This window comes from Erythrolamprus reginae, chromosome 11 (assembly GCF_031021105.1).
Source record: "Erythrolamprus reginae isolate rEryReg1 chromosome 11, rEryReg1.hap1, whole genome shotgun sequence".
Classification (NCBI taxonomy): domain Eukaryota; kingdom Metazoa; phylum Chordata; class Lepidosauria; order Squamata; family Dipsadidae; genus Erythrolamprus; species Erythrolamprus reginae.
Window position 1 is genome coordinate 2806930 of NC_091960.1, and position 14563 is coordinate 2821492.

The following is a 14563-nucleotide window of genomic DNA, read 5'->3' on the forward strand; positions in this document are numbered from 1 at the left end:
ACATATATATAAAATAGTCAAATATGCATATTAAATTGAGGTGGTAATAGGATTTTTTAAAAAAAAATTACAGAAATGCTTTATCCGAACCTCAAAAGACCATCGTGATAATAACAATAAATTTAAAAAAAAATACTGTGACAAATTGGCGTTAAGAGCCCCCCCCTCTTCTATCACCCCCACCGCCATGCAAACCCAAGATCCAGGAGAGGAGGGGGGGGGAAGAGAAAGAAATTAGCTCACCACCATGTCCATTGCAGATATGTAGAAAAAAAAGGGAAAGGAAAAAAAAATTCCCTGGCTGTTTTTTATGAATGAATCCAGATTGGAGCGGCTTCGATTCACAAACAAATAGACCCCCCACCCTCTTTCCCTTCCTTCTGCTCTCCTCTCTCTCTCTCTCTCTTTGGGTGGGATTGAACTCCATTCATAAAAGAGAGAGAAGACCCACCTTCATCTTTCCGAAGGCGAAGAGAAAGAAAGGCTCATTGAGAAAAATAAAAAAGAGAGAGAGAGAGAGTGGGGGATTAAAAACCCACCCTTGCAGGCGATCATTTGAAGCAGGAAAAAGGGAAGGGGAAAATAGAATTATAGTGGTGGTGGTGGTTGTAGTAGCATTATTATTATTATTATTATTATTATTATTATTATTATTATTATTATTATTATTACTATTATTATTATTATTATTATTATCGATTTTAAATGTATATATATATATATATATATGCCAGAAATCAAAGACAAAGCTCCTGGGGAAGGATTTTTAAAAAAATTAAATTAAACTAAATTAATTTAAAAAAATAAGAGGGGGGATGCTTTTAAACCATGCAGATTAAAAAAAAATGAATGGAGCTTAGGGATCTTAGAAGAGAGAAGCCAGCAACACCCCCCCCCCCAATTTCATTCTTAATAATGCCAATTCTACACAGAGGCAGGAAGGCGAATTTAGAGGGGGGGATTGGGGGGGAGGGAAATGGACAAAAAAAACCCCAACACAACCCCCCCCCCTCCACCCACATAGACAAAAGGAGATAAAAACCAAACTCACTGAGGATGGACGGCGGTTACAGCTGGGGCTTTCGGCTGTCATAGCCCCCCACCAAACAGACCCACACGCTCACCACGAACCAGCTCAACGCATAGAGGACGGGGTCGATACTAATATTAATATATATATATATATATATATATATATATATATATATATATATATATATATATGCTGACGTCGGTGGTCATGTTATGTAGGAAAAAACAGCACATTAAGCCTGGTAGCGCTCCCTCCCCCAACTCAGCCCCTTCTCTCCCCCCTCCCTAGAGAACCTGTCCCTCCCTCCCTCCCTCCTTCCCAGTTCCTTCCACCTGCCCCAATGCAGGCAAAAATACTAACCAAAAAAAAGGTGGTGGCAAAACCAGAGGTTTTTTTTTTTTACACCAGGGCCAAAACTTGACAAAGAAAAATAAATTGGGGCAGTGGAGGGGGGAATAAAAATCTAAACCTGAGAAGGGGGGAGGAAAATGAGGGGGGGGGAGAAGAAGATTTCCACCTGGTCCTAATGCCCTGGGGAAATTTAAAAAAAAATTAAAATAGACCCAGGGATGGGGTGGAGTTGGGGAGGCTGGAAGATGGGAATTGCTGCAGAAAATGCCGGTGCAACTTAGCTGGGAGGGGTTGCAGATGTGTGTGTGTGTGTGTGTGTCCTTGATTTACAACAGTCTGTTTAGTGGCCAAAGTTGCAATGGCGCTGAAAGATGCAAGAGAATGGAATAGAATAGAATTTGAATACAATAGAAACTTAAATAGAATAATGGAATAGAATAATAGGCTAGAATAGAAAATAGAATAGAAAATTAGAATGGAATGGAAAAAAATAATATGGAATGGAATAGAATTCAGAATTAAAATAGACTATAGAATAGAATTAAGATTTATGGAATGGAACTGAATGGAATGGAATAGAATAAAAATAAAAATAGAAATGGAATGGAAGGGAATAGAATAGAATGAAATAGAATAAAATCATATGGGATTAGAATTCAGAATTAAAATAGAATATAGAATAGAATTCAGAATTATGGAATGGAACTGAATGGATTGGAATAGAATAAGAATAGAAATGCAATGCAATGGAATAAGGATAAGAATAAGAAGAATAAAAATGGAATGGAATGGAGTAGAGCGGAATAGAATGAGAATAAGAATAAAAATAAAAATAAGAAGCGTAGAAATGGAATGGAACGGAATGGAACAGGACGAAATAGAATAGAATAGGAATTATTTTTTGGCCAAGTGTTATTAAACACACAACAAATCTGTTAAGCTCTCAATGTACCTACAACACGACCGTTTTTCACAGTTAATAGCAGCATCCCCATGATCGCAGGATCAAAATCCAGATGCTTGGCTACGGGTTCATCTTTACGACTGTTGCCATGTATCCCTGAGGTCGTGCGATCCCCTTTGGCCACCTTCTGACGAGCCGAGTGACTGGCCGAGCCCGATTTATTAGCAACCCGAGTTACTAACTTAACGATTCACCAAACACCCGTGTCGAGGAGGATCCCAAACATGGGGGGCAAAACTCACTTCCCAAATGTTTCACTTAGCCACAGAAATCTGGGGTCCAATGGTGGTCGTAAACCGAAAACGTTGTGTCTGAACGGTCAAACATCTGGCAACTCCAAATCTCAACGACCAATCCGTGAATGCAGCTCATCTGTCTGGAACCCACACCATATTTCGGACATAAACACTCTAGAAAGTGTCCAGAGATACTTTACGAGAAGAGCCCTCCACGCCTCCACTCGCAACAGAATACCCTACGCAACTAGACTCACAATCCTAGGTTTAAAAAGCTTAGAACGACGTCGCCGTAAACACAACCCAAGCATAGCCCATAAAATAAGCCTCTACAACGTCCTCCCTGTGAACAACTACTTCAGCTTCAACCACAGCAACACACGAGCACACAACAGATTCAAACTCAAAATAAACCGCTCTAAACTCGACGGCAGGAAATATGACTTTAGTAACCGAGTAGTTGATGCCTGGAACTCACTACCTGACTTCGTAGCATCATCACTTTACCCCCAAAACTTGACCCTTGGACTATCCACTGTTGACCTTTCCCGATTCCTAAGAGGTCAGTAAGGGGCGTCCGTAAGTGCACCAGAGTGCCTTTCGTCCCCTGTCCTAATGTTTCTCTCTTACTAGTGTTGTGTATAAACATTGCTATATCTTTGTATACTACCAATACGTACATGACAAAACAAACAAACATAGAAACAAACAAAATAAATGTCAGTCACTGGATCAGTTCGGCCTCCATTCGGGGTCCCCGGGACCGCTGTCCAAACCACATTTTTAGACCCTTGTTTTTTTATTTATTTATTTATTTATTTATTTATTTATTTATTTATTTATTTATTTATTTATTTATTAGATTTGTATTAATTAGATTTGTTCAAAAGCAGTTCTACTTTGGGGAAATGATGCAGCATCAAGGGAGATATTAATGCCACTTTACAAAGCCTTAGTAAGACCACACATAGAGTAGAGTAGTGTGGCATTATGCTTGTTAGTCAAGGCACCCTGTGTCGATTTTACAATTTTTTTTAGGATAGTCGTAAAGTGAATCACATGGTCATTAAACGAACCAGAATGAAATGGAATGGAATGGAATAGAATAGAATAGAATTATTTATTGGCAGCCCGATCTGGTTTTTTTTTTTTACATGATTTTTCCCTGACTTTTAAACACTTTAATAGTTTGTCCCCCCCCCCCACTTGATTTATTCAGTTTTTTTCACAAATTTCCTGGTAATTCCCTGATATTTCCCTGGAATTTGCGATCTAGTTAAGGCGCGGTCATAGATGACGTCATACCAAACGGCCAAGCCATGGAGAAATATCAGTAGCTGAGGAAGCAAGTTGATGCCACAGTCATGCTCATGTTTGCTTGACTCTGCCAGGCAGCGCGATCTGTTTTTTTTTTAACATGATTTTCCCCGGACTTTTAAACACTTTAATAGCTTGTGTGTTTTTCCCCTGATTTATTCTGGGTTTTTTTCACGAATTCCCTAATTATTTCCCGAACCGTCCATTTCCCTGATAATTCCCTGATTTCGCTGTTTCCCAGGTTTGCCGCAGAGTCACTTGGCCACATTAACGACAAAGTTACAAGCCCAGCCACAAAACCTTGTCAACCGAAGGAAAAAAACAGATGGGGTTTTGAACACGATTAAAAAGAATATAAAAGCCGAGCAGCTTCTTCCCTACAGCAGCGCAACTCAGACACCACAATCTTGCGGAGTAGGCTGGGCTGAGAACGAGGGTCTCCACGTCTTCGAGGGGGTTCTGCGGTCAAGAAACATAGAAGACTGACGGCAGAAAAAGACCTCCTGGTCCATCTACTCTGCCCTTATACTATTTCCTGTATTTTATCTTAGGATGGATCTATGTTTATCCCAGGCATGTTTGAATCCAGTCACTGTGGATTTACCAACCACGTCTGCTGGAAGTTTGTTCCAAGCATCTACTCCTCTTTCCGTCAAATAATATTTTCTCATGTTGCTTCTGATCTTTCCCCCAACTAACCTCGGATTGTGCCCCCTTGTTCTTGTGTTCACTTTCCTATTAAAAACACTTCCCTCCTGAACCTTATTTAACCCTTTAACATATTTAAATGTTTCGATTATGCCCCCCCCCCCCCGAGGCTGGGCATCCCTGGCTGTGCCCATCCATTCCCTTCTTTTCACCTGGTCTCTCTACTCCTTCTCTTGATCTCACCCATCATGCCGTGGGGGGGGGGGGAAGCAACCCTCTGCCAGATGTACAGCTCCCTCAGCCAATGACAAATCCCCGACAGTCCCAGGTATGCTGGGAAAGGCTCTCCAAATCACCTCCCGCCCCCTTTGCTCCTTTCGCCAAGATGCCACCTAAAGGCACTTTGCAGCAGCCCCCATCTGAAGGCAGCGGAGAAATTGGCCAAGCCCAGGAAGGAGTGTCCTACCCTGGCCAATCCTTTCTGGAATGGGAGGGGGCTTTGGAGACCCCCCCTTTCAACAGCGGAAGGGCAAAGGTCAGTCAACAAATCATGGAAACCCATCAACAGGAAGAGGGCTCCTCTGCGACTTCAGATGCTGTTGGGACACACACACACCGCCTGCAAGATGGGACCCTTACTCCAGATACATGGGAAATCCCCCCCCACGCTGGAAAGCAAGGCAAGAAGACTGGAAACCCCCTCCCCCCAGATATACTCCCCCCATGCTGGAACTCAATGCAAGAAGATGGGACTGAGATGAGAAGGCCCCCCACCCCAAAATACACCCACCACACCGGACTCTCGTGCAGGAAAATTGGAAACCCCCCAGATATATATGGGACCCCCTGCTGGAAAGTCATAGGAGGAGACGGGACATCCCCCCAGGCAAGGCCACTCCTCGCAGAGGTCCAAGGACTCTGGGACCCAACGGGGCTGACTTCGATGGGGCTGCGGAGGTGTGGGGTCCCTCTCCCTCCCTCCCGCGCGCCCCAGCCTTCCTCCTCCTCCTCCTCCTGCTGCTGCTGCCCAGAGTCCGCCCGGGCTGGACCCCCGACCCTAAAGGACCCGGCCCCGAGCACGCCTCACCTGTGGGATTCGCTCGCTCGCCCTGTCCCCGCCGGCTCTAAGCCTTTCCCGGTGCGCGACGTCGCAGCATGGAGGTAAGCAAGGATGCCCGATCCGCCGCCTCCGTCTTCTCTTCCTCCTCCTCCTTCTCCCCTTCCTTCTTCTCTTCTTCTTCCACCTCCTCTCCTTCTTCCTTCTCCTCTTCCTCCTTCTTCTCTTCTTCCTCCTCCTCTTTTTCCTTCTACTCTTCCTCCTCCCCCTCTCCTTTTTTCTTCTCTTCTTCCTCCTCCTCTTCTTCTTTCTTCTCTTCTTCCTCTTCCTCCTCCTCCTCCGCTGCAGCCCCGCGAGGCTCCTCCGGCTGCCTGGACCAGCCGCTCCAACTGCCCCCGCGGGCGCTTACCTAAGCGCGGCCGCCGGCGCTGCGTAGCCGTGCGCACGACTTCCAAGCAGGAGCGAGAGCGAGGCGGGCCGGGCGCTCTTTCCCTGGCCGAGCGGCGCAAGGGAGCCCGGCCGCCGGCAGGGATGGGAGGGGGCGGGTGGGCTGGGGGGGTCTGCCAGGGGGCGGGGCGCCCGTTATATCCGTTGCGGCCCCACCCACCCGTTCCATTTCCCCAGCTCCGTCCCGGAGCAGCCGCAAAGCCAGACGGTGAGAGGGAGGGGAGGGATTGGGGAGGAGGGGGCTGAAACCCCCCTTGTGGGGGGGGGAGGAGAGGGTCAACCCTCCAGGAAGCGGGGTCCAGGCAGAAATTGCTAACCCCCCCTCCAAAGAGGGTTGGGGTTGTCCGACGGGGGTAGCATCTTCTGGTTTGATGACTCCTCCAGAGAGGTCCAAGCAACCGTTGAGAAGGGTCCTTCTTCGTTTCTGGATTGCGGTCAGGACAAGAGTTGGAAGGGACCTTGGAGGTCTTCTAGTCCAGTGTTTCCCAACCTTTCCCAAGCCTAATGTGTCCATACTTAGCCAATAAAATCCTATTCCTATTCTATTCTACTCTAATGTATAGTCTGGTCTAGTCTACTCTATATAGTCTAGTCTAGTCTATAGTCTACTCTAGGCTAGGCTAGTCTAACAATAACAATACTGTAGCAACAATAGAGTTGGAAGGAAATCCTACACTACTTCAGACAGATGGTCATTCAATATAAGTGCACCAGTGTGCCTTCGTCCCCTGTCCAATTGTCTCTCCTTATCTCATTTATCTTTTCTTCCTTTCATATATGTTCTCCTATACTTTTATATCTTTTCTTCTATCCTTTTCTTTATTTATATTACTACATATCTATTCTCTTCAATGTGTATTATGTATTGGACAAAATAAATAAAATAAAATAAATAAATATCTTCTTTAATTTCTCCTTAGTTCACTACTCTGTCTCTCTGCTCTTTGCTATCAACCAAGGTCAACCATTATTATTATTATTATTGTTGTTGCTGTTGTTATTATTATTATTATTTATTAGATTTGTATGCCGCCCTTCTCCAAAGACTGGGGGTGGCTCACAGAATACAAAAAACAACACAACAAATCTAATTAATTAAAATTGCTACTAAAATCCCATACATATTAAAATCAATCGGCCTACTCATTCACAACCACACATTACATTTCATAAACAGGGGAAGGGGGCTTGATCTAATGTCACCACGCCTGGCGACATAAATGAGTCTTGAGATTCTTGAGAAAGGCAAGGAGGGTGGGGGCAGTGCAAATCTCCAGAGGGAGCTGATTCCAGAGGGCCGGGGCCACCACAGAGAAGGCTCTTCCCTTGGGCCCCCGCCAGACGACATTGTCTGGCCGATGGGACCCGGAGATGGCGAAACTCTGTGGGACCTAACCGGTCGCTGGGATTTCATGTGGCAGAAGACAAGCCATTTCCTATCCGGTCACATGACCACTGAGCCACACCCACAAAATAAGTCACGCCCACAGTGTGGTAGTAAATGTTTTGGTAGCCCACCACTGCTCACACCCACCTTTTCCCCCCTCCTTCCTTCTCTGCAGGATGACTGAATATAATGGGCAATGTTCAATCCGAAGCCCCCCAAGAATCAGAATCGGTCAAAGACGGGGTGGAGAAAACGCACCCGGACACGACCAAGACAGAACGGGAGTTAAACAGAACCAAGCATGATTTGGGCAGCCGGCCCCCTGGCCCTCCGGTCCCTGAACACAAAGGGCTTAGCCAGACGCTGAGCGGCGAGCCGGGCGGAGGTGACCGACAGGCCGGGACGCCCGCCGAGATGGGGAAGAACCATTCCAAGAAATCCAAGCTGAAGCTGTCCTCCATGTGGACCCAGAACTCGGTCAGCAGTGGGATGAAAGAGGCCGGCCTTTGCGACAAGGACCTCAGGACGGAGAAATGGGGCTTGTCTTATCTGACCAGGGCTGATCTTCCCAGCGGACAGGGGATCCCGGAGGACCCCAAAGGCCTGAAGGTGGCGCTCAGGCCCACGGCGCCAGCAGCCCCTCACCCTGAACCTCAAGATGTGAGCGCCAAGAAGGCTCCGGCCCGAGGGAAGGCCAAGGCAGAGACTGTGCACCTTGCCAAGGGCGTGGGAGGAATGGTACCCCAGCCCGCGAAAGGAACCGAAACGAGCCAAGGAGCAGAGCCGCCTAAGGTGGAAACTCAAGCGTCTTGGACTCAGCACATTAAAACAAGCAACAAGGAAGGTGTGGAGAATGAAGACCAACAGCCAGAACTTCTGGCTTCGGCCAAGAAACCAGTGGGTGGAGCGACACATGGTTCGGAGCTGCTGAAGTCAGTTGAGGACATCCTGGGAGTTCCAGGTTATAGACCCCTCAATGAGAAGAATGTCTTTAGGACGGCGCCTCCCGGCTCGGTTGCTCCGTCCGCCATGAAGAAGGTCCCGGTGTTGTGGGGGACTGGCCAAAAGGAGAAGGAGCAGACCAGACAGCCAGACAGCGCCCCTGGGAGCGACGGGGACTTCCGAGGGCTGGCTGGCGCGGCCCAACTGTCCACGGATTGGGAAAACCCCGCCAACAGCCCGATAGAGAAGCTTCAGGGCCCTCCGGGAAGCCATGCCAGGGCGGAGGCGAACACGGAAGCGGTAGGACCGGAGGCGGTCAATTACGAATCCATATACCAGGAATTTTTGGACAAAGGGGTGAACCTCTTCTACAGAGTGACCATCCAACCAGGACAGTGGCCGCCCAGCATCGTCAAACAGAAGCCCAGCGTCATTTCCTCCGGCATCTCTTACGCCGACGTCTTGAAGCAGTGCCCGCAGAAGAAGCCGCCTGCCAGCCCCACGCCCGTCCTGCCAAAAGCGTTGCAGCACCTCAGCCCGGCGGGCAAGAAGCTGCCGTGCTTCAAAGGGCCGGAGAGGAACAATTCGGACGAGTTCTCGCCCCTCCGCCAGCTGTTCTTGGAGCACATCAAAAAAGTGACCCCCAAGGAATCGGGCCCGGCTACTCCCACCCAACAGGTGGTCACCTTCTTTGAGGAACTGTCCACCAGCAACCCCAAGCGGGCCGAATGGCAGAGGCCCCGGCCCCCGACTCCCTACCCCCAGCGCCGGAAAAGTCAGGGTAGAAAGCTGCCCAAATTCGGCACTGCCGTGTCGCAAGTGGTAGCCTTCCTTAGCAGCGACACCAAATGCGACTGGTTAGTACACGACGAGAGCGAGATGTTACTGGATGAGGTCCCAGGGGCCGGAGAGGAAGCTGCAGCCAACTGCATTGACCTGCCCAGCCCTGGGGGCAAAGGGACAGAAGTCGGTGGTGCCTCTCAAGCGCCGACAACCCTCTTGTTGGAACAAGCCATGGGGCCGGAAATCAACGGGAGTCCCCAGAGGTCCTGCAGGAAGTCCCAAGATCTAGAAGAGGGGGCCAAGGAAAAGTCCCTGGTGAAGGGCCTCTCGTCCAGCGCTGCCCAGCACGCTCTCACGCCACTGGTGGACGATCTCTCCCCGGTGCAGTTCATAAACCCAAGTCAGCCTTCTTCCCAGGAGACCCTTGAGGTTTCTTCCATCTATCTCTGGGCTCCAGCCTGCGCTTTGTTGGAACCGACGGCGGACCCGAAGGTGCCGGCTGCAACCCAAACCAGGCCCAAGGTCCGCAAGCAAAGCCTGGCAGTTCCCAAATCGAAGGAGAAACTCAAACCTTCAGGTCAGCAGAAAGGGAAACTGTTGAAGGGCAAAGGAGCAAAGCAGTGGCCTCGCACTTTCGGAATGAACTCCCAGCTGCGTTCAGATGGCGTCCCTCCTTTTCCGCCGTTTGAAAAGGTCGCAAGACCATTTTATTTCGGGGAGCCTTTGGTGAGTCCAGTTGATTTGGCCATGCTTGGCTTTCTCTCCCGCCCCCCCCCCTCTACCCAGTCCGTCTACCTCTCCTTCTATGAAGGAAGTTTTAGATCCTGACCCTTTTCTAATCTGAAAATATTTGGGACTTCCTTGGCTCCTACCCTCCTGATGATGGATAGGGTAGCATGGATTCCTCTGCAGCATTCGGGGTAGCCCCCCAGGACACCCTTCAAGGGTGGGGGCACCAAAAGCATGGTTTCTGCTAACCCCCAAGAGCAGGTGTCTCCAACCTTAGCAACTTTAAGTCCGGCGGACTTCAACTCCCAGAATTCCCCCACCGCTGGTGGGGGAATTTTAGGAGTTGAACTCCACCAGGCTTAAACTTGCTAAGGTTGGAGACCCCTGCCCAAGAGGGTTGGTTCCCAAACATCCAACGTCATCCATTGCAGATTTAAAGGAAGATTTATTTATTGAATATCACCCCACCCATCTCACTTAACCAATGCTGAATTGGCAGCTTACCCAATTCAACAACATAGCAATGAGAAATAAAAAAACAACTGCAGGTGAAGATTCAGGTGGCAGTGGCTAGGGCATCATCCGTCAGAGGGGGGCTTTTTAAAAAAAAAACCAAGAAAAAAAACCTGGGCAATTTTTAATAAAAATTGATAGTCCACATGACGGCTTATAACTGTGTGATGCTTTTTAGCGATTTGTCAGGGTTAAACAAGGCATGACAAGACAGCAGGCGGAACCCAGTCATGTGTGTTTTGGGTTTTTAAAAAATAAATTAAGTACTTGAGAAAGTATTAATAAATATTTAATATTTTAAATACTATTAAAATTAGTACTAAGAAAGTATTTAATACTTTCTTAAAATAAGAATCTTAAAATAATATTTTTTCAAAATAAGAATACTTTCTTAGAATAAGAATACTTTCTTAAAATAAGGTGACTTTCTTAAATGAACACTTTCTTAAAATAAGAATACTTTATTAAAAGAATACTTTCTTAAAATAGGAATACTTTCTTAAAATAGGAATACTTTCTTAAAAGAATACCTCCTTAACAGTATTCTTAAAATAAGAATACTCTTAAAGAATACTTTAAGAGTACTGTACTTTAAAAAAAAGAATACTTCCTTAAAAGAATACTTTCTTAAAATAGGAATACTTTCTTAGAATACTCTTAAAATAATACTTTTTTAGAATAAGAATACTCTTAAAGAAGAATACTTCCTTGAGTATCTTCTTTAAAAAACAATTTCTTAAAAGAATACTTTCTTAAAAGAGGACAATAGAGCTGAAGGTATGCAGAATGTATCTCTCGTTAGCTGCTTGGGACAGGGTAGAAACCAGCTCACCTGTAGCTCATTGTATGTCCAGGACCGTGCGCTTCCTCTGGACAAGCCCACCAGCCTTGACCTAGATGCCTCCTACATCCAGCCCAGCGCCGACCGAGCTCCGGAGGCTGACCGATCTCGTGCCCACCACTGGCCGGCTTTCCAGGTCACCGATTCCTGTCCCAGGAGATGCTACTGCAAACATCAGAACCAGAGGAAGCTACCCAAGAACGTTCTGGCTTGGTGAGTGAGGAACTGGGGAGGCCGGATGGAAACGGAGAACCTCTCTTTAAAGGTAGTCCTCCATTTACAACAGTTTATTCGGCAACTGTTACGACGGCGCTGAAAGGAAGTGACATAGGAACGCTTTGTTCAGAGTTAAGACCTTTGCAGCATCCCCACGATCGATGGGATCAGAATTCAGATGCTTGGCCTGTTTCATACTTATAACCCGGGGGGGGGGGGGGGGGCAGGGTCATGTGATTTCCTTTGGCAGGGATGGCAAACCTATGGCACGGGTGCCACAGGTGGCACACGGAGCTATATCTGCTGGCACGTGAGCCATTGCCCTAATTCAGCTCCAACGTACATGTGTGCCGGCCAGCTGATTTTTGGCTCACACAGAGGCTCTGGGAGGGCGTTTTTGGCTTCCAGAGAGCCTCCAGGGGGATGGTGGAGGGCGTTTTTCATCCTCCCCTGTCTCCGGGGAAGCCTTTGGAGCCTGGAGAGGGGGAAACATGAGCCTACTGGGCCCACCAGAAGTTGGGAAACAGACCGTTTTGAGCCTCCAGGGGTCCTCCAGGGGGGCAGGGTAAGCTGTTTTCACCCTTCCCAGGCATTGAATTATGGGTGTGGATGCCCGCGCACACATTAAAGCATGTGCACATCCTCTTTCGGCACCCGAGGGAAAAAAGGTTCAAGCTCCAGGCAATAGGCAGATTTAGATTGTAGTACGGCACTCTAACCGCTGCACCACCTCGGCTCTGATATAAATTGCGTTATACGAGGGTCGCCCACAAAGTAGTGCACCACATTTTCCTTCAACATTTATTGAACACAATGAAACTTAACACACAAGAATGATGCTTCTTCTACACACTTCCCTATTTTTCCACGTAATCTCCGTCCCGTTCTATGGCCTTCCTCTAGCGAGACACAAGGGCGAGTGTGTCCCGTCGGTACCACTCCTTGTTCTGTTCACGAAGCCATTTCTGCATCACCTCTTCGTCATCCTCAAAATGTCTAACCAACGACTAACCGTACTTCTGTCGACTGCAGATTCTCCATCAACTGTCCACAAACGTTTGTGAATGTTCCCAAAAGTTGTTCTCCACAGTGAGAAATTCAACGACACACTGCTTGTAACATAAATCACTCACAGACGCCATTTCGAAACACTGCTGCAGCTATGCTATCTGTCTGGAGAAACACAGAATTTACACACACACTCCTGACAATTCAAATAATATATATCGAAAGTTTCGCATTTGTACCATTGCTGTAGGCTGGGAAAAGTAATGTGGTGCATTACTTTCTGGGCAACCCTTGTATGTGCATACAAAGATATGTCATTCCTCGGCTTGAGACATGCGGGCCTGTGCAGGGGATCAGCGACGTAGGATCACGATTGGGACCCGAATTTCCTTTGTTAAACAAGGCGATTGTTTAAGCAACACACGTCCAATTTTATGACCTTCACGCCATGGCTGTTAGGGGAATCACTTTTGTCAAGCGAATCATTGCCCTGTTGACTTTGTTGGAAGCAGAGGTTGGCAAGGTCACCAGTTGTGACCACGTGAACTCCAAACACTACAACTGGGGATGCTGCGATGCTGGTAGGTACTAGGACAAGGTAGATTTTGAAAGTCCTGTTGTAACTTTGAACAGGCACTGCACGAATAGATTTTAGTGGAGGGCTATCTGAATCAAGATCTGTCAATGCTTCTCAATTATTTTCAGTTACGCCCCCCCCAGGAAGAGGTAAACATTTCGCATGCCCCCAACTCTCCACTGGGATGATTGTTTGCAATATTTGGCACTTTTTTTGCTGAAAAAACCTCATGTTTTTTCCACAAACACAAGTGTAATGTGTTCAAGTGATGCCCTAATTTATTTCGCTTCATGCTGTCTGCTGCCAACATTTTTAGACAATCAACATCTTGGTCTTTCTTCGTCTCCCACCATAGTTACCGTGAAGTCAAGCGCTACATACACTTCATCCTATTTCCTCGTCTGAGCTTCCAGGAGACTTACGTTTGTCTCATTATCTCCGTCTCTCTCCTCCTTTCTTTTCATCCCTGTTAAATATTTTTCCGCGGCGTCTCTGAAGGGTTTGTCATCCGCACTTCATATCTCTTGTTCTGTGCGGTGTGCTATTATTCGGTGCAAAAAACCCATTCCCCGCGGGGGGAAAACCCCACATTCTCCAGGGTCATGTGCCCGATATCACTCTGCGCTTTCCCAGTGGGGCCTGCCCCACTATTTCAGAAATACTGGTCTATGCCAACTTCTCCAGATGTTCAGACTTGGCAGGGTGAGAAAGAGCCTCCCGTTGGGGGTTGCGCTGCTAAGAGGGCCAAGCCGCCAGGAACTGAGTCGGCTTGTCGTCCTTCCATTCAATGTTAACTCTTCCCGTTTCAGGCTCAACCCGTCTGCTAACCACCTGACCGAACCTCCCTGGGTCGCTACAGCCATGCTGGCCGTCTCCTTGGTAGCCGGCACCAAGTTCTGCCTGGATTCGTACAAACAGCAACATGTGGCCAACGAGGACTGAACCATTATCTCCAAGCTTCCTGCTCAATAAACCTTGTACAACACCAGGAGGTTTTCGCTTGTGAGTTTGCCGGGGTCTCCAACATTGACCACTTTTAAGCCTTCGACTCCCAGAATTCCCCAGCCCACGCGGAACATTCCTCACCCAATCCAAGACGTCTGGACTTCGACTCTCAGAATTAAGGTTCACTAGCATGCTGGCTGGAGAATTCTGGGAGTCGAAGTCCATCCGTCCCTCTTCAAGTTGCCGAGGTTAAGAGACACCGAACCAGGTGTTGTGGTTCAGCCTGAGGCTGCTCAGGGACCGGCTGTGTCTCTGCTGGCTCCATGCCCGGAGGAGGATGACAGCGCAGAGGAGGGGGCTGAACAGTCAGACGGGGGAGAGGAAAATCAGGAATGGGATGCCTTTGCCTTTTACCAGTGTGTCTGGCTTCTCTTTTTGGGTTGGTATTGGCTTCTGGAGTGACCCAGACAGAACACCAGGTATACAAGGGGGCAGTGTGGCTAGGAGACGCACGTCCCTACTACTCTCTGCGACCTTAGGACTAGCCTTGCCAGAAGTCACGTGACCTG

The 14563-nt window shown here is 47.8% G+C and overlaps 1 protein-coding gene across 2 annotated transcripts; it reads left to right on the forward strand.

Annotated features, from left to right (window-relative positions):
- Window positions 1–5623: 5623 nt before the first annotated feature.
- On the forward strand, window positions 5624–14037 carry LOC139174213 (gametogenetin-like). Of its 2 annotated transcripts, none has more exons than XM_070764436.1 (4): window positions 5624–5710; window positions 7616–9891; window positions 11262–11461; window positions 13859–14037. In XM_070764436.1, exons 2-4 carry the CDS (start codon window positions 7630–7632, stop codon window positions 13989–13991), a joined length of 2595 nt encoding a protein of 864 aa, XP_070620537.1. In that variant the 5' UTR covers window positions 5624–5710; window positions 7616–7629; the 3' UTR covers window positions 13992–14037. The 2 variants fall into 2 exon arrangements, with proteins under 2 accessions (XP_070620537.1, XP_070620538.1); XM_070764437.1 differs by lacking the exon at window positions 5624–5710 and adding an exon at window positions 6237–6261.
- Window positions 14038–14563: the final 526 nt, after the last annotated feature.

What these genes read in the sequence shown, in the direction of transcription:
- LOC139174213 (XM_070764436.1), top strand. Translation starts at nt 7,630, where the DNA reads ATGGGCAATGTTCAATCCGAAGCCCCCCAAGAATCAGAATCGGTCAAA. An exon ending in TTTATTTCGGGGAGCCTTTG is followed by an intron (nt 9,892 to 11,261) that starts GTGAGTCCAGTT and finishes TTGTATGTCCAG; the next exon opens with GACCGTGCGCTTCCTCTGGA. An exon ending in CCCAAGAACGTTCTGGCTTG is followed by an intron (nt 11,462 to 13,858) that starts GTGAGTGAGGAA and finishes TTCCCGTTTCAG; the next exon opens with GCTCAACCCGTCTGCTAACC.